Consider the following 22,385-nt stretch of genomic DNA (forward strand, 5'->3'; position numbering starts at 1 on the left):
TGGTGGGACGCGTGAAAAGACCCAGCAGAAGACAGTAAACGGCAAAGCTAGCGCGGAGGAGATCGGCGGTACACTCAAAGAAATTGAGGGGAAGTTTGAGTGAATACCCCATGAGCGGCACCCACAAAGTGTGCCCAAACAAACACCTAGCAAGAAAAAATAAACAAGCAAACAAAGAACAACAACAGGGAAAAGAAAGCGAAATCTAAAAACAAACACAAAAAAAAAAAAAAAAACATAAATCGGGGAAGAGAGGGGGGGAAGGAAAATGGGGAAGGGAGGGGGGAACAGATCAAGGAAAGAGAGGAGGGGGGGAGGGGGAGAAACCCCTCCCCTTCAGCTGTGCGGCACTTCCTTAAGCTCTGCTAGGGTTTTTTCTCCTATAATTTTAGTCTAAAGTAGTTTTCGGCCCCCAGCTTTCTTTGCCGGGAAATATCCACGTAGTTCCATGATGCAAATACCTCCCTGCTACAGACGCGCCCATTAAACCACTTCTTTCACAATTTTTTTTTTTCTTTTTGTAATTAAGACAGACAATTTTTTACACTATCAATAAATTTTGTAATAAATTTGTAGGTTTGTTCATTATTTTTATTTCAATTAAATATTTCACGTGATTTAACATTATAGTATTATAACTATATATAGATAATGAGTTTGAACTTTAACTCTACAATTTATCTTTAATTTGAGTTAAATATGCATCTTTTTATCAATAAATAGGTTTAAAATCTTTAATTAAATAGGTCAGATTATGATTAACCAATATATGGATCCTAATCCCCTCAAATTTTAAGAAAATTCAAGTCTTATAATCATATTTCTACGCATAACATAAAAACTGACAATTTTTTTTGACACAATATACATACCTGACAACATGCGAATATAAAATGCGACCTCGGTCAGTGGGCATATATATATATATAAAATAATATTTACTATGTTGATTAAAGAAAAGTGTTAAAAGAGCCAAATAAATAAAAGGCTTTGAAAGAAGAGGATTGAATACCCCATAACTATATGGAGCACGCTCACGTGTACGCTAAAGAGCATTAACGTAGTTGTACGCATAAACAACGACTTTTTGTCTTGACTCGACACGTACGATGTGGTCCATATATAGAGCCACAGAAAAAGCTTCAATTTTCCTTCCCCCACTTTGCTTAAAAAATTTTCTTGGTCCCGCTTTGTTTAATTGCCTGCACAGAGACGCCTTTCTATCCCTTTTTTTAATCTATGTAAATGCAGTGGTGGGACATCTCTTTGTGTTACACCTGTTACATATTTAGATTTAATAAATGATTGGTGGCAATAATTTATTAATATTTTTTTAACAAATTTAATAGATCAATTTTTAGATTTGTGAAGTCGATTATTAACTTGTGTTGAATCTGCATAAATTTATAAATCTCATGATTAATTTGTAAGATGAGGATCCGACTTACATGCTGTAGTTTAATCAACGGTCAAAATTAAATCTTAAAGTTGACTTATTTTTATAAGCTTTTAATAGGAGAGAGAAAATAAAGAGAAATTTTGAGAAATGATATGAAGAAATATAAGTAAAATATTAATACCAATCATTTCTCTATACATTATACATTATGGTTGCTTTACAAAAATTTTGCACTATGCGTGCCATGTGGACAGAGAATATATATATATATATATATATATATATATATATATATAATTTTTTGGGTAACAAAGATTTATGCTCAAAGCAGAGAAAAAAATTGGTAATCTCAAAGACTAATCAGCAATGACATGAGGTATGTGGATCTCTTACAATTTTAAAGAACTTGTAGATTTTTAAATTATGTGAATGATTTAGAAAATACAGTCAAAAAGAATTTTTCTCAAAAAAAACTTTTTTCTTCACTTTTGATCATTTGAAGAGACGGTTATTGTTTAGAAAACCAAAAGACAGTTTTTAATTGGCTCAAAAGTTTTTACAACATAAAGTGTAAGAACATGGTGAAATATACTCAATTTTTATTAGTAACATGCCTCATTTTTAATAAGTAACATTTTATAAGCTGTTTCAGATAAAATCAGAGACCCCCCCCCCCCCCACCCCCCCGGGGCCTTCTTTTGTTTTTTTTTTTAATTGAAAGAAAGAAGGTTACAGCAGAGGATATTTTCCATTTCTGATCTGAATGTTAGAGAGAATGTGGAATTCTGTGAGAAGGTTTTCAAAAACAAGAATTGGAAGGCGGTCCATTGAGCTAAAGCATGTGCCACAAAATTGGCACATCGAGACACTTTTGAAGCATTCCAACTTTTAAAGGAAGAAATAGTTAAATTAATATCAGAAATACAGTTTGCAAAAGACCAAGAAGAAAAAAGAGTAGGGCTATTAATAGATAAAATAATAAGGAGAGCATCCCCTTCAACCGAAATACCCATAGAAGCAGCCAAACGAACTACCAAAAGGGCTGTATGAGCTTCACTTTATAAAACATCAGTGAAATCAAATTTCTGAGTAACAACTGCAAAAATGAAAAGATAGAATTATAGCTTAAATTCACATAGTTAGAGATAAAGAATAGCCTGAATTCACACAGCTTTAAAATCTACAATATATATATATATATATATATATATAAATTGTAGGAAATTATTATCAATATTGTTAAGCCTGACAAAGATTCTCATTTCATAGTAAATTACCAAGTGATGGTGAAGATGAATAAATTATAATTCTTACTTGGGTGTAACCTTTTATTCTAATAATTAAATACAAGGTGAAGAAACTCCCACGTAATGAATCTGTAATAGCTTTTATTAGACATTTAAAGCAACTTTTACTGCACATTTAAAACAACACAAAGGAGCTAGGATAACAAGGCAAAATCGACACACACTAGAAGCACACATATTGATGAAGTTTAGCTTGGGAGGATGGAAATCAAAGAATAATCATGCTAGTAAAAAGCTTTTTGTGAAAGGTTTATTAAATTATTATGCTATGCTGTCAACATTATTATGTACACCCATCAAACCTCATAGTACTACAAAATTTTCAGATTAAAAATTCCAATTAAAAAAAAAAATGATCATACAATTAGGACAAGAACATATTAAGAACCTAAATATCAAGTTTGTAATGTAATCTTCCGGATACTTTCTAGTCCTATTCATCAAAGGATTGTAACAGAACATTGAATGCCTCTTGATTAATGATTGCGCTTAAAATGATGCATTAGTCGTGAATTTATCATTTTATTGCGAAGAGTAAAATGTTATATCATTCTCTTATCATTTTAAAGTTGATGTGCCTTTTAAAATTATCGTTGAATTAAAATTTAATAGTGATTCATCTCAAATTCAATGATAATTTCAAAAGTCATTTCAACTTTTAAAAAAAATAAAAGAATATTACGTGACACCAGTCTATTATGAGCCCAAAAACCAATTAATGGAAGATCGATAATGAATTAGATAAAAGTCGAAATGTCCTTGGTTCTCTGAAACTGACTACCGACTGCTTTTTGATAACCTCTCTTTTTTGCAAGTGATGTGCAATGAATCTGACCATAGGAAAATCTGCTTGAACAGCTAATGATCAGGACTAACATCATAAAGCAATGGATGGTGTGTCCACATCTTTCGTAACTCCCATTTAAAGGCACATGCATGCAAGTATCTTTCAAGTCTCGCCCTTTACTAGGAAATCGAAGAGATTGGGTCCACTATTCTTAAAAAATTAATGAATTATGTAAGGGGAAAACTTCATTTTGGTTCCCTGAACTTCTATCCGATTTTATAAACTCTTTGAACTTTCAAATCTCTCATTTTGGACCCCAAACTTCTATTTGCTCTCACTTAAGAACCCTCTGTTAGTTTTCAACGTTAGATTAAATGGTTTAACTTTTTATACCCATTATACCCTCACGTTAAAATTACACCGTTTTGGGCCTCAAAACTACAACACCCACCCAGCCTAAAACGACATTGTTTTGAGCATTAAAATTATATATAAAAGAAAAGAAAAAGCAAAATATTAAAAATAATTAAAAAAAAATCACCCTATTTTTGGCTAAGGGGGTGGGTCTGGGGGTAGTCGAATCACCTCATGGCCAAAGGGGTGGTCCGGCCACCCCCAAAAGGCCAAAAAAAAAAAAAAAAAAAGGGAATGGCTTTGGGGTTTTTGGGGGTGGCCGGACCACCCCCAAGGGCCTGGGGTGGTTTCGGCCACCCCCATACCAGCCGTAGGGGGTGGCCGAAACCATTTCCAGGCCCTTGGGGGTGGTCCGGCCACTCCCAAAAGCCCAAACCCATCCCAAAACCCTATTTTTTTCCTTCTTTTTTTTTGGCTTTTTGGGGGTGGTCCGGCCATGGGGGTGGTCGAACCACCACCCCCATATCGGCCATGGGGGTGGCTCTAGCCAACCTGATCTTTCTCCGTCTTTTAAGTTTTTTAATATTTTGAATATTTTGCATTTATTTTTTAAATATAATTTTAATGCCCAAAATGGTGTCGTTTTGGGCTGGGGTGGGTGCTATAGTTTTGGGCATTTTCGAAGATCAAGTGGGCTGGGTAGAGGTATAATGGGCATAAAAAGTCAGACGGTTTGAATTTAACCTTGAAAACTAACAGAGGGGTCCAAAAGTGAGAGCAAATAGAAGTTCAGGGGTCTAAAATGAAAGATTTGAAAGTTCAGGGGAGTTTGTAAAATCAGGTAAAAGTTCAAGGGGTCAAAGTAAAGTTTCCCCATTATGTAATTAATTTATCCAATCAAAGCTCCAGGTGGTGTTTGGTAAATGGGTTAGCCTAGACACTGTAGTTGATGTAGTTTGATGAAAAAAAAAAAAGTAAAAATGTTTTATATAAAAAAGTGAAAAGTGGTATGAAAAAGAGAAAAAATTTTGTTTTGTAATGATTTTTTTTATTTGAATAATAATAAAAAGTGAATGATGTGATATAAAAAATGAAAATGTTAAAATGTTAAAATGTTTTGATGTTAATGTTTTTGAGAAATGGTGATGAACAGTGTCTAAGCCAACTCCAACCCTTTTACCAAACAAGGCCAATGCATGCATCACACGCTCTTATTGGGCTCAACGTGGCCCAGCCCATTGCGGCCCACTAAAGGAAAATAGGGGCCCAACCTACCATTCAACCGTTTGAACTACCATTCCTCCAGCGCGCGAAGGAGAGAGACTGAGTTCATTTCCCGAGTCATGAACCCCAAACTTTCTCTCTTCACCGCTCTACAGCTTCAATGGAACCACACACACCCACCAATCCAATTCGCCCGAGTCAACACTCTTGAATCGGCCCCAACTCGGTCGCCATGCTCAAAGGCAAGCTCAAGCTTCCGGTCCCTGAGAAAGCCCGCCGGGCCTTCCCTGACCGGCTCGGCAGCTTGGTCGTTGGTTTCGACGACAAAGAGGATGAATCTGGAGGCTCTGATTTGATATTCGAGCCCGGAGAAGAGCTCGAGACCTTTCATCCCAACGGTCTCGGATCTGATAGAGAGAGCGATGGTGAAAACGAGAAATTTCACGAAGAATTAGATGTAAGAGTCCGGCCCAGACCCGATAGAGATGGGGCGGGTCCGGTTTCAGCGTCGCAAGTCATTGCGGCCGACGAGAAAAGATCCGATCTTGAATACGAGGTATGGGATTTGAGCTTTAATTTGATGGGTATATAGTATAATGCGACCATTTTGATTGTAGTGTGTGGTTTTTGTGGTTTTTCTATACTTGTGATTGAGTTGAGACTGATGGGTATATAGTATAACGGATGCATTTCAAATCAGACACCAACTTTACCAAATTATGTTTTATTGAGAAGATGCAAATTAGAAATTCATACTTCCTAATTGCTAAATTTAGATTCAATCTACTGATCATTATCCTATCAGAAGGACCAAAGAAAACGCCATTTTTTCATGTTGTAGGTGGTTCGGATATAAACATTGCTTTAGGAAAAGCTACGAATGCATTCTATCAAAAATCTTACAATACAGTAGTACATCTCAGCACCATTCTGTTGTTGCATTGTATCATCACTGGAGGCATTTGTATCATTCCCTGGATTTCTAACTCGTACAAAAGAAGAAAAGAGGTTATTAACATATATAACTTGGGAAATCAATCTATTTTATATATTAGTTATGGGCAAAGAGGTTCTGCAGTGATTGATAACCAGTGATAATTCCACCTTTGACATTTTATCAGATCTTTGAGGAATTTAGTTGACGTTTAATATTGCATGTTTGGTCTTACCCTCAGTTTGGTTACTGGCAAAATGCTGAAAAAGGAAAGAAATTGAGATGAATTATCCACTAATGTGTTTGTGAAGATGTGGACTTTAACGAAACGGAAAATTTTGGCAAATGTATAAGGTTTTCCATTTAAAAATCTCTTTATCTTTAGAATTTCCAAATTTTTTTGCTTTCTAGTTTTAATGCAAACAAATAGAGCATTTAGGATTTATTGTTTCTTCTTTTTCCTTTGGGTAAAATTCACCTTTGACATTTTGTTCTCTACCTTGCTTCTTTTTGATACATTAGCTCTCTCAACCGGAGATTAATTTGGAAAAGTTGCAAAGAATTGCTAGTACAGGGCTTCCCGATGGAGGAAGTTTGCGTGCGACGGCTTGGAAGGTAAGGGTTCTATTCTTGGGCTAGCCAGATTTACATTATGCAATAAGAATTGACCCTTCAGAGTAAGTTGACAAATGCACAGATATCGAGTGTGCATTGTACTTTTGGTTTCCAAAATTCTGGTAATCATGTTAGTGCTGAAAGAAAGAACTCTGCCGAGTGTTTTAGACAATAAAGTGAATCCAACTGTTGGCTCTAGGTTTTTAAAGTTTGCAAAAAGTCAAATCTCATATTGGGTGGGTGACTGAAGATGATATTATGTAGTACCCTGAATTGTGAATGTTAAATCTCATATTGGGTGGGTGGATTATGAAAGTATGTATGTGTCAAGTCTATATTGATTGTGTACTAATTAAGACTGGGTTATATAAGTGATTTTAGGGAGTGACAATGGTAATATTGACTAGTTTTTTTGGGATATAACGTGTATATAACTAGCACTTTCCTTAATAGTCACAAATGATATCGAAGCCAGGTTATGGTGTTGGGTTATTACAGTGCGACGTTAGCCTTGACGAGGATATGAGGGATTTGAGAGGAGAAGATTGTAGTATCTTGGATTTGTGAAAGTTACCTTTTACATTGGATTAGTGGATTATGAAGGTGTATATGTGTCAAGTCCCACATTTGGTGTGTACTAGGTGAGGGTGGGTTATGTACATGATTCTAAGAAGTTCTGATTGTCACAAACTAGTCTTTTTGGAGTATAGTGTAGATGTAATTAGCACTTTCCCTGAATTATGACATATTAAAACTACAATAATTAGATAACTAAGAACTTGTACTTTAAGGATTATATCTCAATTGGGAACTATGTGTCATCCTTAAAATCATTTACCTTTGTGCCCAATGAACATATTTGAAATTCAACATTAGTCTTACATCAATCATAAAGAATGCATAGCCTCTTTTATATGTAATAACAAATTTGCTAGTAGCAGAAGGTGCACCCTAACCAGAAAAGAAAAAAAAAAAAAAAAAAAAAAAAACTTACGTTATGGTTCAAATAGAGCTGTAATTGAGCCGAGTATTGAATGTTTACGTTCGGTTCATTTAATTTTATTTCGAACACAAGCTGAGCCTAAGCTTATCACCGAGCTAAATGATCTGTTCAAGCTTGACTCATTTATTTTTTGAACGAACTCAAGTTTATTCATAAGCTACTCAATTAACTTATTCATTCATTTTCTAAAGTAAATATCATGATTGTTTATTTTTCGTAAATTCATACTAATCATTATTTAATTAATAATTGTTAATATTTTATCATTTGAGTTAATTAAATTTATTAACTTGAATGTTAAATATTCTAATATAAAGTTTATATGTATGTTTTATAGTATGTATATAAATTCATTATGCAGACACACACAAATATCTATACATAAACACAAACACACTCATGTACACACAAACACATGTATATCTATATCAAGACTCACAATAACAATAATTCAAGCTATATCTATCATATTAGGAAGAGAATTTCCTTTTACTTAAGATGTCATCATTACAAAATTAAAATAATATTATAAAAAAATAATAAAAATAAAGTTATACAAGTCTATAAGAGTTTATGTGAGTCGAGACGAGTTTATACGAGTATAATTCATTTAATAATTAAGCCTAATTTTGTGTTCCCAGTCGGCTCATTTATTAAATGAAACAAGATCGAGTCGAGTCTATCCTAGCCAAAGCCTGAGCTTGTTCGCAAGCGACTCTGTTTGCTTACAGCCTTAAGTTCAACTTTCTGCCTAGGGTAAACCAAAATACCCAAAAAGCATTAGATATGAATCATTTACTTTGGCTCTTTTTTCAACATCTAGATGACCAACATAGTTATCCCCCCACTAGGCTTTTTGACAACTAGGAGAGCTCTCTTTAAAGTAAAAACCATATATGTATATGTATGTGTTTATATAAGTGAGTGTGTGTGTGTTTGACTCGGATAAACTTGAGTCAATTTTAACTCATTGAGTTTGAGCGAAAATTTACGCTTGTTTATTAAACGAGCCTAACTCTTATAAACTTGTCTTGTCTCATATAAGCTCATTTAAACTGGTATAACTTACATTTTTTTTATAGGGTTGTTTTTAACTCTGTAGTGAGAACTTCTTTAGTATTTGAAAAGATAAAAGAAAATTATCTTTCTAATATGATAGATATAATTTGAATCCTTATAATTGTGCGTCTTAATATAGGTGTGTGTGTGACTTATTACAAATACAATGTTAGTAAATAAAAATTAATTTATCTAATTAACTCGAATGATAAAATCTTCACATTAATTAAATAACTAATTATTACAAAAAAAAATAAATATAAACAAAGGAGTGCATAAGATAATTGAGCATGAACAAGCTAAAGTTCGTTCAAAATATAAATAAACTGAGTTTGAATAGATTATCTAGCTCGGTATTAAGCTTGAACTCGGCTTGTATTTGAAACAAAATAATCGAGCCAAGTTTAAACATTAAATACTCAGCTTGACTTGGCTTGATTACAACCTAATTATAAGGGAACAAATAATAAGTGAATTGTTTCAAAATCTAAAAATTATTATTTCACTTCTAGTCTAGATTGCAAAATCCAAGAAGTCAATCTTATTTTAAATGAGAGTTATTCAATTTTAAGAGTCAAGGGCATTTTCATTTTTGGACATGATATGTATTTTTGATTCATTGTATTTTCTTTTGATTTTATTATGTTAATGGGCTTTATTCGTGTGTGCGTGTACATTTTGATCCATTATATTTTCCTTTGATTTTATTACATTAATGGGCTTTATTTTTGTGTGTCTGTATGTGTGTTAGGAAAACTAGATGTGGTTCTTTCTTCTTTTTACATTCTTTTCAATTTTTCAGCAATTTTGTATCAAATTTCAACCAATATTAGATCTTCTTTTTCATATATTATTTTCCTAGAATCCAATCACGAAGAACCCCTAACCACCCATCTCTCAAATATTTACCAAATAACATTATGGGGTTGCTGTTCACAGCCTAGCAAGAACCACCCAAATCCGAACTTTTCCTGTGTGTTTAATAAATCTTAATCTTTTCTGACTTCATTAAAAACACTATATTTCCTAATATTTTCCTGCAAATTCCAGAAATTTAGACATACTCTTTTCCTAAAATCCTAATTTTTAAAATTTCACAACTACTGTTCACACGGCGTTTGTTGTACATTAATTTCATTATCAGAGCTTCTGTCTCACATCAATTTTTCTTAAGTAACTAGAATCTTTCATTGACAAAGATAAATTTAATTTTATTGGCGTGACACTTGTGATTATTTGAGTCTGAGTATTGATTTCCATTACATTCTTTCAACCAGCTACTCTTAGGTTATTTACCTCCTTCTCGTGACCTATGGGAAAAGGAGCTGACTGAGAATCGGCAGAAGTATGCTAAGCTAAAAGGGGAACTTCTCAAGAGTCCTGTAAGATGCTACTCACCAAGCACTCATGCACATTGTTAACAAACTAGTCTAGCTGCAGTTGTGACTAGGGAAAAAAGAAAGTTTAACTACAGATGAATATCTTGCACAGATTTATATCAGGTGCATTATTATGGGTTAATGGTTACCATGCACTAATGGAAATCTTGAATCTAGACAGTCAGAACTCACTAGGAGAAATGATGAAGAACTTAGTTCTAAGGAGCAGCACTTTGACAGTGATGTGGATGGGCCACTAAGGCGTCAAAAAATCTCTCAAGAAGAAGACCATCCTTTGAGCCTTGGTAAAGCAAGTGTATGGCATCAATACTTTCAGGTGAATGTCTTATCCAATTTAAGGTGTCTCAGAAATGGCTTCTGTTATAATTAAGTTAATGTCTTTATTTTTTATTTTTTTTGGATATATAAATCTGAGTTGATGCTTGTCAGTAAAGATCCATTTGTTTCTAGCACTCAGAAATTGTAGAACAGATTGATCGTGATTTGCAACGCACACACCCAGATATGAAGTTCTTCTCAGGAGACTCATCATTCAGTAGAAAAAACAGAGTATTTCATCGCCTTTATACCAGCCCTTTATTTTTTACTTGTTTGTGAAATTTTCTCAAGCTGAGTGACACAACAAAGTCTCTGAATGCTGTGCTGAATTTCCATCCACAGGAAGCAATGAGAAATATTCTTCTCCTGTTTGCAAAATTGAATCCTGCAATCCGTTATGTGCAAGGCATGAATGAGGTCTTGTCACCAGTCTACTATGTGTTTAGTACTGACACTGATGAGCAAAATGCTGTAAGAGTTTCCTGATGTCTTCTTATCTTTCTTCGTCTGTTCAGTTATTTGATTGATTATCATATTTGAACCTAGTTGTCTATGGCTTGAGCCTATTTAGGAAACTAAGTTCATAGTTGAGTTGATTGCCAATCTTTCAGATTTATGAAAAACCAAATTGAGTGACATGCTATATGTTTTTCCTGCAACATCCTACGAATCTTATTGTTCTTCATATATTGTACAAAATTTCTGACACTTCAGAAACAGTTTGTTCTGATTTTAGATGGAACCTGAACGACAAATTCTATAATAAGTTGAACGCTTTTATTCCCGGTCTTGTTTGAGGCTCTACATGTCTAAATTTTCTTGTTCTGCTTTCATCTTGTTGTACTTGAGATATAGGCTAATCATGAGTCTCTATGTCTGTTCTTCAATGTAGGCAAATGCAGAAGCTGATAGTTTTTCTTGTTTTGTTCGACTCTTGAGTGACTCAGTGGATCACTTTTGTCAACAATTGGATAATAGTTCCGTGGGTATCCTTTCCACCCTTTCCCGCTTATCAGAGTTATTAAATGCCAATGATGAGGAATTGTGGCGGCATCTTGAATTCACAACCAAGGTATATATTATATCGAAGTGAAATATAAGAGATGCTGTTTAATATTTACATTCTAAATCTCTCATCATTACTTTAACCAAATGTGTATAAAAGTCAATTAGAATTCGCTTATCAACGGCTGCTCGCTTATATGATGTGTTCTTTTGAGCAGGTGAGGCCCCAATTCTATGCATTCAGGTGGATCACATTGCTGCTTACTCAAGAATTCAATTTTCAATCCATCTTGAGAATTTGGGATTCTCTTTTGAGCAATCCTTTTGGTGTTCAGGTCCCTCTCTGTCTTTCTTTCTCTTTCCATTTCCTCTGATATCTGTTGTGATGTTTCAACAATCTGTGTGAATATGCTCATTATTGGAAGCAAAACTTGCTTGAGTGCAGGATATGCTTCTAAGAGTCTGCTGCGCAATGCTGCTGTGTGTTAAGAGCAGGCTACTGAGTGGAGATTTTGTGGCTAACATAAAGCTTTTACAGCACTACCCTGATATCAACATAGAGCATCTTCTCCAAGTAGCTCAGGATCTCACTCCCGACACATCTTCCTATCGCCTCTCCCCTTAGATTCTTCACATTTGTGCTTCTGGATGTAAATGTCTCTCTTTAACTTGTTCTGTGACAATGTGCCCAACTTGTACCCATTGCTTGATTTGTTTCTAACCCAAAAATACTTTTTTCATGATATATTTGAAGGATAGATTTCACCGACAGCAGCCAGCATTTCTAAGATTATTGGCATGCTGTTTATCAAGCGAGAATTTGGCTTTTAAGTGCTGTAAAAATAGGAGTGTCAATGCGGGCGGTTAAAAACCGCTCGCTAACCGCTATAACCGCTAACCGTTTAACCGTATTAACCGCTAACCGCTTAACCGCTATAACCGCCTAACGGTTAGCGGTTAGCGGTTATTAGGTTTACTAACCATAAGGTCCGTAACTGCTAACCGCTAATTGCCTTTTTATATAATATATTTTTATAATTATAATTATAAAAATATTTATACATATAACATAATCACTTGATCCTTAAATCACAATTTTTTTAAAAAATAATTAAATCACAATTTGAGTATTAATATATATTAGCACTATAATTTATATGATTATATCATATAATCACTTGATCATTAAATCACAATTTTTTTAAAAAATAATTAAATCACAATTTGAGTATTAATATATTATCACTATAATTTATATGATTATATCACATGATCAATTGATCATTAAATCATTTGATTATACATATATAATATGACATAACTCATAAGTATACCAATTCATACTAATACAATAATTAAATATCTAGAGACTTATTTCCAATGTTATAAACTTATAAGTTTATATATATTATAAGTCTATGTAAGTCTACATATGCATATGAATGATATAAATGTATAATATCACTACTTAATCATATGATTCAATGACAATTCAAATATTTTATTCAAGACTTCAAGTGAATCATATTATTAATAATATGATTCGTATAATATTAAATTAAGGAATTGACATTGAATTAAACAATGACCAATGTGTTACTTATAAACACAATTTAAGTATTAATGTATTATCATTATATGTTGTGATAGTTGTCTGAATTATGAACTTTTTTTATATGTTGTGTTGAATTTTTTTTTTTTAAAAAAAATGATTTAATATTTAAGGAAATTTTTTTATAAAGTACAAGTAAATGTAAAGAGGGTAAAAAAAAAAAAAGAAGCCTAAAAACGCCTAAAAAGCCCAAAAAAAAGAGCCCAAAAAGCTCTAAAGAAAGCCCAAAAACGCCCAAGAAGCCCAAAAAAAAGCCCAATTTAAAAAAAACGATTAACGGGCGGTTATCTATTTCACTAACCGCTAACAATAACCACTAACCGTAACCACCTTGACACCCCTATGTAAAAATAACTTCCACACATCTCTTATAGCTTTTTTAACGGTCTAGATCTAATTTTATTCTCTCTTGCTCGTATGGACCATTGAAAAAACTACAGTAATTTTTATTTTATTATTATTATTTTTTAGCACCTAAACCAAATCCATCAAGGGATGGTGACCTTTTCGCGTAACGGAAGTGATAGAAAATAGAAAATAGATAAAATAAAAGAAAGCATTAGCATTTCTTTCCTTCTAAATGAGTGGATTGGGTTTGGGGGTGACATCAGAACACCTTAAAAATCTCAAGAAAGCAAAGCAAAGATTATTAATGTTTGATTAGTTGGGGAAAAGTAGGGGAAAAGTAGAGACAGAAAGAATATATATATATATATATATATATATATATATATATATATATGTTATTATACTCGAAATTATGCACAATTAAGCATGCCAGACCATCCAGCAACAAACCAAACCATGTTACAATAGTCCAAAGTTGAAGAAACATAATCTGAGCACCACATTGTTGAGCAAAAATATGCCTAAAAATTTGACTTTTCTGAACCTGTTTGGATCATTGAAATAGTAAGGGAAAGATGTTGATTAATGTATTTTGTTAAATGAATCAAAAGCAACCCCCTTGGGGAGTCAAAGTCAATATTGGTTGCCATTCCTTCAAAACATGGAAGAGATTTGAACACAATTAATTAATGGGTACACCCAGGTCGATCTTCCATATTGTTATTAATTTTTTTTCTTCTCCCATCTATTGCCACCTGCAATTCTTTCCAACAAATAGCCTTTTTTCCCTCAACCAACCAGTCACCATGGATGATCTAATTAAGGACTTCCTTTTGTAATCCTTCTGGTATCTTAATAATTATTAATTTGGCCTTGAATTAATAGCTGTTTACCTAAACCACTATAGCCTATATATATATATTATTTTCTTCCAACTTCCTTTCAACTTTAGCTCCCGGGTTTACATTGCCTCTTGGAATCTTCGGCAAGAAGTTTCCAACATGAGCTATCTTTCCTGCCATCAAAGTCAATGTTAATACTTATTGACTTGTTAAAATTCATGGTGATCTGCTAATTCTTCTCCTCCAGCTTATTGGTACTTGTGTTTTAAGGTTTATTTGTTTGGTCCTTATCATCAGTGGTCCAAGGAGGTCTGTCTGGTTAAGAAAAATAAGCAGATTGATGGCGAAAGTGCTGCTGCATGGGACACTTCATGCTACAATCTATGAGGTTGATATGCTTTCTGACAAAGGTTGCTGCATTTTCTTCTGCAAGGTACATTCTTATTATTCTGAAAAAGTATACCTAATTATTCTGTGATTCTGTAGAATAACTATATGAATTATCTTACTCTTTCCTTTTTTTTTTTTTACTGTCTGTGAGGTATGTTTAAAAAGTTGAAACAAAAGTAAAAAGGTAGGTATTCATGATAAAAGATTTTGAGGATAAAAATTAAGCACTGCTTTCTGCTTTCCATGATTGTCTCACATTTAAAAAGGTGGAGCTTTAGAACTGCATAAACCTCAACCATCACAAGATTTAAGCTCACATTTCCTCTTCCATGCTTCTTTGCAAAATGAGAACCTTTTTATTTTCATGCCAAGAATTGATTTCATATCTATTTGGCTAAACTCATTGATAAGGATAAAAATTCTTTATGATAAATGATGATTTGGTTACCATAAATTAGACGATCAAATAAATCAAAAGAAAAAATATAGCCTATGAGGCTTTAACATGTGATTGTTGGATGTGGGTGATTGGCCGAACTACATGATTTCCGTGTCTTTCATCTTTTTGGTTAATTATTGAACTCTATACTCGTATGGTCAATGATTTTTCCTGCAGCTAATTGAAAGCAGAGAAACTCAAGGGTTTGGAAAAGGTGCTTCCAAGCTCTATACAACAATGGATATAGGGAATGCTAGAGTTGCCCGAACTAGACTTGTAGAAAATGAAAACTGTAATCCCCAATGGTCTGAGTCATTCCACATATACTGCGCTCACAGGGCCTCTTGTATTTTATTCTCTATCAAAGAAGGCAATCACATTGGAGCAAGAGTAATAGGTAGGGCTTCCATGCCTGTTGATCAGGAATTAGTAAATGGAGAAGAAGTAGACAGATGGCTGAAGATCTTGAAAACCAACCATAAACCTCTCCATGGAGGTCCTAAAATCCATGTGAAGTTACAATTTTTTGATGCCACCAGAGAATTTAGCTGGTCTAGAGGGATTAGAAGTCCTAAATTCCCTGGAGTTCCTTACACATTCTTCACACAGAGACATGGTTGCAGAGTTACTCTTTACCAAGATGCTCATATTCCAGACAAATTTATCCCAAAAATTTCTCTTGCTGGTGGGGGTAAGAATTATGAGCCACATAGATGCTGGGAAGATGTTTTTGATGCCATTTCTAAAGCAAAGCATTTGATATACATTACTGGATGGTCTGTATATACTGAGATCACTTTGGTAAGGGACTTGAGAAGACAAAAGCCTGGAGGAGAGTTGACCCTGGGGGAGCTTCTCAAAAAGAAGGCAAGTGAAGGGGTGAGGGTCCTGATGCTTGTTTGGGATGACAGAACTTCTGTAAAGTTACTAAAGAAAGATGGAATAATGGCTACTCATGATGAAGATACAGGAAGCTATTTCCATGACACCGGAGTCCACTGCGTTTTATGCCCCCGTAATCCCGGCAACGACGAAAGCATTGTTCAAGACTTGGAGGTTTCCACCATGTTCACTCATCACCAGAAGATTGTGGTGGTGGACAGTGAGATGCCCAATATAGAATCTGAAAAGAGGAGGATTGTGAGCTTTATTGGAGGTATTGATCTCTGTGATGGCAGATATGACACTCCCTTTCATTCCCTTTTCAGGACTCTAAACACAGCTCACCATGATGATTTTCATCAGCCCAACTTTGCTGGTGCCTCAATTAAGAAAGGTGGACCTAGGGAGCCTTGGCATGACATTCACTGCCGGTTAGAAGGACCTATTGCCTGGGATGTTCTATTCAATTTTGAGCAGAGATGGAGAAAGCAGGGCATGAAGGATTTGCTTATTCAATTAAGAGAGCTAGATGACATATTCATAGCCCCATCTCCAGTTATGTATCCCCAAGACCATGAAACATGGAATGTTCAATTGTTCCGGTCGATCGATGGAGGAGCCGCCTTCGGCTTCCCTGATGCTCCTGAGGCTGCAGCCAGGGCAGGTCTGGTCACTTGGAAGGATAATGTAATTGACAGAAGCATTCAGGATGCTTACATAAATGCCATTAGACGAGCAAAGAGTTTCATATACATAGAAAATCAGTATTTTCTTGGCAGCTCATTCTGCTGGGACTCGCATGACATTAAGATAGAGGAGATTGGTGCAGTGCAGCTCATTCCAAAGGAACTGTCACTAAAGATTGTTAGTAAGATTGAGGCAGGAGAAAGATTTAGTGTCTATGTTGTCATGCCAATGTGGCCAGAGGGTATCCCAAAGAGTGCATCAGTGCAGGAAATATTAAACTGGCAAAAGAGGACTATGGAGATGATGTACAAAGACATAGCTCAGGTCCTCCAATCCAAGGGGCTTAAGGCAAGCCCGAAGGAATATTTGACATTCTTTTGCCTTGGCAATCGAGAGAGCAAGAGAAGTGGAGAATATGAACCTTCAGAGAAACCAGAACATGATACAGCTTACAGTAGAGCTCAGCAAGCCAGGCGCTTCATGATCTATGTTCATGCTAAGATGATGATAGGTAAATTATTTTTTCAACCTTTTTTTTTCTTGATAGCTTGAAGAACCCACTTTTATGTTGTTTGGTTGAAAATATTGGAATTCCCTATTACCTAATTCTATTGTACCGTTGTGCATTTTTTCTTTTGCAAGTTACTGTTGACTTTTCCTTTTACAAACACAAGCCTTCTCTACGTTCCAACTTACCATTTGTCTTTCCTTTCAATATATAGAAGATCATACCAAGAGCCTCTTATGTTCTTAAGAAAGTCCTTTGCCATTTTCCTAAACCTTCTTGTTATTTTCTTAAGTTTAAACTTTTAAGATAATTGGTAATTTGTTGGGTGGTCTTGGGCTTATCTCAACCCCAAAAATTAGCTCAAGAGGTGAGGCTTTCCCTCACACTTATAAACTCACCACCAGCCCCTTCCACAACCGATGTGGGATAACCCCAACATGATTTAACATGATTCAATCTTATCACCTTCATTCATGCCTCATTTCAAATTAAATAGTCCACGTGTTGTTTAGTTTTACAAGTGAAGGGGAATGTTATAGTAGTAATTCAATGAATTAGTTTACATTTTTCTATCACCTTAACCTTTTGGGATGAGTGGTGATTTAGCAGCATAGATTGTCTTGTTAAAAGCACATTTAAACGGACAAGAAAGTAGCTCAACTTGAAAGCATCGTTCAAACCTCTTTGGTATGTCATTCAAGAGGCAGCTCAAATAAGATACATAAATTGTAACTGGTAGAGAAAAACAGAGATAAATTGAATCTTTATTCAAAAACTTGGATGCCCATAATGTATATATGTAATAAACAGAAAATGGTTGTTATGAAAATTCAATATGCTTCCATATATATTATGATTTTGTGAACCTATACAGTAACAAGTAGCTCAAATAATGCCTGCATTTTGCAGTTGATGATGAATACATAATCATTGGATCTGCAAATATCAATCAGAGGTCAATGGATGGTGCCAGGGATACAGAGATTGCCATGGGAGCCTACCAACCATTTCACCTGGCCACCAAGCAGCCAGCTAGAGGCCAAATCCATGGATTTCGAATGGCATTGTGGTATGAGCACTTGGGCATGCTACATAACTCCTTCATTCAACCAGAGAGTGTAGAATGTATCCAAAAAGTAAACGGGATTGCCAAAAAGTACTGGGATCTCTACTCCAGTGAGACACCACCAGAGCATGACTTGCCTGGCCATTTGCTCAGTTATCCCATTAACATTACTGAAAATGGAGAGGTCACAGAGCTACCTGGGACTGAATTCTTCCCAGACACACAGGCTAGAGTTCTTGGATCCAAGGAGTTGCTTCCTCCAATTCTCACTACTTAATTCTTTGCTCTTATTTAAAAAATGAGCTCTTTCTTGTTTATATGTCATAGAATTCCCTGTACTTCTTGAAATTTCCAACAAAAAAAAAAAAAAAAACACTTTTACTATAATCTAGTTAAGGCCACTTTCTAGTAGGGGTCATTAGATTTATTTTAAATAAATAAATAAAATGATTCATTTTGGTATTTCAAATGATTATTAAGTATATTTTATATCTAAAATTTTTTCAAGTGAACATTAAATTCGATTTGGTGGTTACGATTTTCAATCATTATGTTGCTTAAGGTGTCCGTTAAGTTGGATTTGGCTGTGACCATCAGATCAAATGATTTTGGATCATTGGATTGTACAAAAGCACTGTAAATTTGGCCCTTTGGTTATATGCAAAGACATATAATATCAAATAGTGTCTGATTTTTTCTCATACAAATTTCTTTTCTGCAATTCTTATTCCAAGAGTGTTTTAGTTCACTCTAGAAAGTACTAATTCTAAAGTGATTATAGGGATTCAATGGGTATTAACTGTTGTGAGTGCACTTGTGAGTGTTGTGTCCTATATTAAAAAAATATATAAAAAAAATAGTGCTTAATATACCTAAGTGAACTTTAGCCTATTAACTTAGGCTTTTGAATTAGAGTTATGTTCAATTATGTATATTAATGTAAAAAACTCCAGCCGCTTTATTTCCCAATATTAACAACTAGAAAACCTATTATGTGTTGTGAAATATTCGACTAGTCTAGTAGGGTCATCGGTTTAAGATTTGTTCCTTGAACACCTTGAAATAGTGATGGATTGTTAAATTTATTTTAAATAAATAAATAAAATTATTTATTTTGGTATTTCAAATAATTATGAAATATGTTTTACAAAGTTTAAAGTGTCCATTAAATTGAACCCAGCATGAAAATAAAGGGTTAAGGTTGAAGAGTCTACCATTTTAATTAAAGGGGTTGGGTTAGAATTGATCTATATAGTATTATACACATGTTTCGACACAACTTGAACCTGACATGGGACATAATGTCAGGCAATTTTTTTTTTACATAACCCACAAACTCGACACAAATCCAGTACAAAATTAGAGAGTTAGTGTTGAAGAGTTTGACCGTTTAATTAAAGATGTTAGATTATGATTGACCTATATAATCTTATACATGCCTCGATATAATCCGAACTCGACACACAAACACGAATTGCCAAAAAAAAAATAGAAGAAGTTAATTTCAAAATCATTTTCGAGGATAATATGTATGTGGTATATAGCATTACTTACTCCATATGTTCAAGGAAACCCATTTTTTTTTTTGGCAAGTAAGGAAACCATTTTCAAGTAGGAATGAAACAACAATTTTTTTAACATTTGTTTCTGATTTTTTTTTTCTTTTTTTTTTTTAAAAAAAAGGTTGATTTAATTCCCAAAGAATTTAAAAGGGTAAAATAAAGTTGTAAGGCCTTATCCATAGACGAAGAGATTAAGGAATTATTTTCCATTGAAAGATGATTTGCTAATGCCTTGTTTGGTAGGTGCGAGAACCTTTCGAATCTCTCAAAGGCCAATTTGAGTAGTTTCATTTCAACAAGTGTTCGCAGATTCTCGAAGCTTGAAACCCAGAGAAGTTGCCAGTTTTTGAAGCATTCTGTGACGTTGCACTTTTTAAAGTAAACTCATTGGTGGCCTACCCTTTACTTTACCGTGGAAACTGATTGTAATAAGGTTTTTTTGGAAGGGTTAGAGAATCAAACAAATGAATTTAGAAAAAATTTTAAACTAACGTGACAGACCGTGAGTGATAAATAAGGGATAGAGAATTATATTTTTTTAATTTAAAAATCCTTGCCGCATCAGTTTGAAAAATTTTCTGAGTTCATTTGTTTAGCTTTCTAGCACTTCTTAGGTTTTTTAGGTCTTCTACTAAGGATTCAATTGACTTTAAGAAAACGAAAAAAAAAAAAAAAAAAAACAGCATTTTGTCTGAGGTTAGGAGGATAAGGTCGTGTTTTTTGGAGTGCCCGAGAAAAAAAAAATTGTATTTTCAAATCGTTTTCAAATCACAAACCCAAACACATAACCTTCTAGAAAAAAAAAATTGTGTTTATGTTCTTCTTTCTTCTTTTTGTTTTTTATTATTTATTTTGTTCTCTTTAATCCGACCAATCACATTTAAACCTCTCTAAATATATGTTTACAGTAAGATTTAATTCTAAGATGTCCTACTAAATGAAGTCTTTGTTTTGTTATCATTTAAAAAAAATGATAATATAAAATAAAGTCTCATTAAAAAGCGTTTTTGCAATCATAGCCTCAATTTTTTAATTTTTCTAACTCTGTTACTTCAATAATTTTTCCTTTTTAATTTCATCCAATTTTTTGTTAAAATACTCAAAATGCCCTTAGTTATAAAACAAAATAAAAATAGAAAGAGAGAGAGAGAGAGAGAGAGAGAAAGAGAGTATTTTGAACACTAACAAAAAGGGGTGATATTAAAAAGGAGAATATTTTTGGGATAGTGACATTACAAAAATTAAAATTTAAAAAGGAAAAATTATATTTTATCCACCCCCAAAGTTTGGGGTGATTTGTAATTCAATCTTCAAAATTTTAATTATGGCAATCCACCCTCCAAAGTTTCAAATTTTTTCAATTTGACCAATTATATCCAAAACTTTCCATATTGCCCATAATTTTTTAATTTTTTATAAAAAAAAAATTAAAAGAATTCGGGATGGCCGTAGCCACTTTGGCCATCTGGCCATTTTTGCACCTCTAATTTTTTTTTTATAAAAAAAAAAAATGAGGAGCAATATGAAAATTTTGGAATAATATTGGTCGAATTGCAAAAATTTGAAACTTTGGGAGGTGGATTGCCAAAATTGAAACTTTGAAGGTCGAATTGTAAATCGCTCCAAACTTTGAGGAGGTAAAATATAATTTTCTCATTTAAAAATTATAATTGCAAATGCTACTAATAATTTGAGAGGGTGAAAATGATTTTTTTTTTTTACTCTTTTTCACAATAATTAAAATTTGTTTGGCGCATTTGTACCTCATTTACTTTGAAAGATGTGATGAGTAGATAAGTACATGCGGTTCCCCTTAAAAGTAAATAAATGGAGGAGGCTCCATGCACGTTTATATCTTTTTAGATGGGTCCAACGTTTATATCTTTTTAGATGGGTCCGTCCAAGAAACAGCATTCTTCATGGCTTCATGCTTAGCACAGTAGAAGCAAGGCTGCCCCAAACAGTTTATTCAGTTTTGAATATAATAACAATAATAATAATAATGGGGTGCAAATTGTAGGGGAGAAAGAGGACAACTCAAATTGTTCTCTCTCTCAAACCCAAACCTCAATTATTACAAACTGACGACGTCGTCACTCTTGTCTTTGACTCTTTGCCACCCCCCACCCCCCCTCCTTTCCTTTCAAAACCCAAAACACACGCCTGCTCTGCCTTCATGCACATGCTGACATCGACCTTCATTTTCATATATTTATTTCAAATATTTAAATTAAACAATGACTTTAAACATGTCAAATATTCAAATTAAACCAACCCCAACCAACCTTCCTTGTTAGAAATGACAAGTTATAATTGCCCTTTTGATTATCAACCAATTTATAATATTGTTACTTCTATCGTCAAAGTAATCTATCACTTAATTTACAATGTCTTATTTGAACCATCGTGTTCCAACCCCAAATGAGCATTACTTTTTCCACCATTTGTAAACGGCCACCAAACATTGACGTAGAGGCTCTCAAAGGAGTCATGTCTGTCACCTCGACCCATTCTGTCCTTGCTTCCAAACATCGTGGATCTCAAATTACCACCCCTACCGTCTACTTCGAAGCGGGGCTCTTGACTAGACGCATTACAACCTTATCGCATCTCAATGAGGTTTTTTTAAGGAAAAAACAAATTT

The 22,385-nt window shown here is 34.0% G+C and overlaps 2 protein-coding genes across 3 annotated transcripts; both read left to right on the top strand.

The window, feature by feature from the left end:
• The first annotated feature begins 5,181 nt into the window (after positions 1–5,181).
• Positions 5,182–12,174, top strand: LOC132165632 (uncharacterized). Of its 2 annotated transcripts, none has more exons than XM_059576273.1 (9): positions 5,182–5,627; positions 6,528–6,620; positions 9,960–10,064; positions 10,243–10,398; positions 10,533–10,631; positions 10,743–10,871; positions 11,293–11,472; positions 11,624–11,740; positions 11,851–12,174. In XM_059576273.1, exons 1-9 carry the CDS (start codon positions 5,304–5,306, stop codon positions 12,028–12,030), a joined length of 1,383 nt encoding a protein of 460 aa, XP_059432256.1. In that variant the 5' UTR covers positions 5,182–5,303; the 3' UTR covers positions 12,031–12,174. The 2 variants fall into 2 exon arrangements, with proteins under 2 accessions (XP_059432256.1, XP_088367851.1); XM_088511725.1 differs by having other exon boundaries at positions 9,960–10,063; positions 10,203–10,398.
• Positions 12,175–14,532: 2,358 nt separating this feature from the next.
• LOC132166466 (phospholipase D alpha 1-like) lies at positions 14,533–18,526 on the top strand. The gene is made up of 3 exons (XM_059577283.2): positions 14,533–14,640; positions 15,214–17,116; positions 18,023–18,526. Exons 1-3 carry the CDS (start codon positions 14,548–14,550, stop codon positions 18,454–18,456), a joined length of 2,430 nt encoding a protein of 809 aa, XP_059433266.2. The 5' UTR covers positions 14,533–14,547; the 3' UTR covers positions 18,457–18,526.
• The last annotated feature ends 3,859 nt before the right edge of the window (positions 18,527–22,385 follow it).

This window comes from Corylus avellana, chromosome 11 (assembly GCF_965113065.1).
Source record: "Corylus avellana chromosome 11, dhCorAvel1.hap1.2, whole genome shotgun sequence".
Taxonomy (NCBI): domain Eukaryota; kingdom Viridiplantae; phylum Streptophyta; class Magnoliopsida; order Fagales; family Betulaceae; genus Corylus; species Corylus avellana.

Bases quoted from the DNA above. Each gene is read 5' to 3' on its own strand.
- LOC132166466 (XM_059577283.2), top strand. From the start codon at position 14,548: ATGGCGAAAGTGCTGCTGCATGGGACACTTCATGCTACAATCTATGAG. The intron at 14,641-15,213 runs GTACATTCTTAT...TTTTTCCTGCAG, and splicing joins GCTGCATTTTCTTCTGCAAG to CTAATTGAAAGCAGAGAAAC. The intron at 17,117-18,022 runs GTAAATTATTTT...TGCATTTTGCAG, and splicing joins TCATGCTAAGATGATGATAG to TTGATGATGAATACATAATC.
- LOC132165632 (XM_088511725.1), top strand. From the start codon at position 5,304: ATGCTCAAAGGCAAGCTCAAGCTTCCGGTCCCTGAGAAAGCCCGCCGG. The intron at 10,064-10,202 runs TGTAAGATGCTA...TATTATGGGTTA, and splicing joins GGGGAACTTCTCAAGAGTCC to ATGGTTACCATGCACTAATG. The intron at 11,741-11,850 runs GTCCCTCTCTGT...GCTTGAGTGCAG, and splicing joins GCAATCCTTTTGGTGTTCAG to GATATGCTTCTAAGAGTCTG.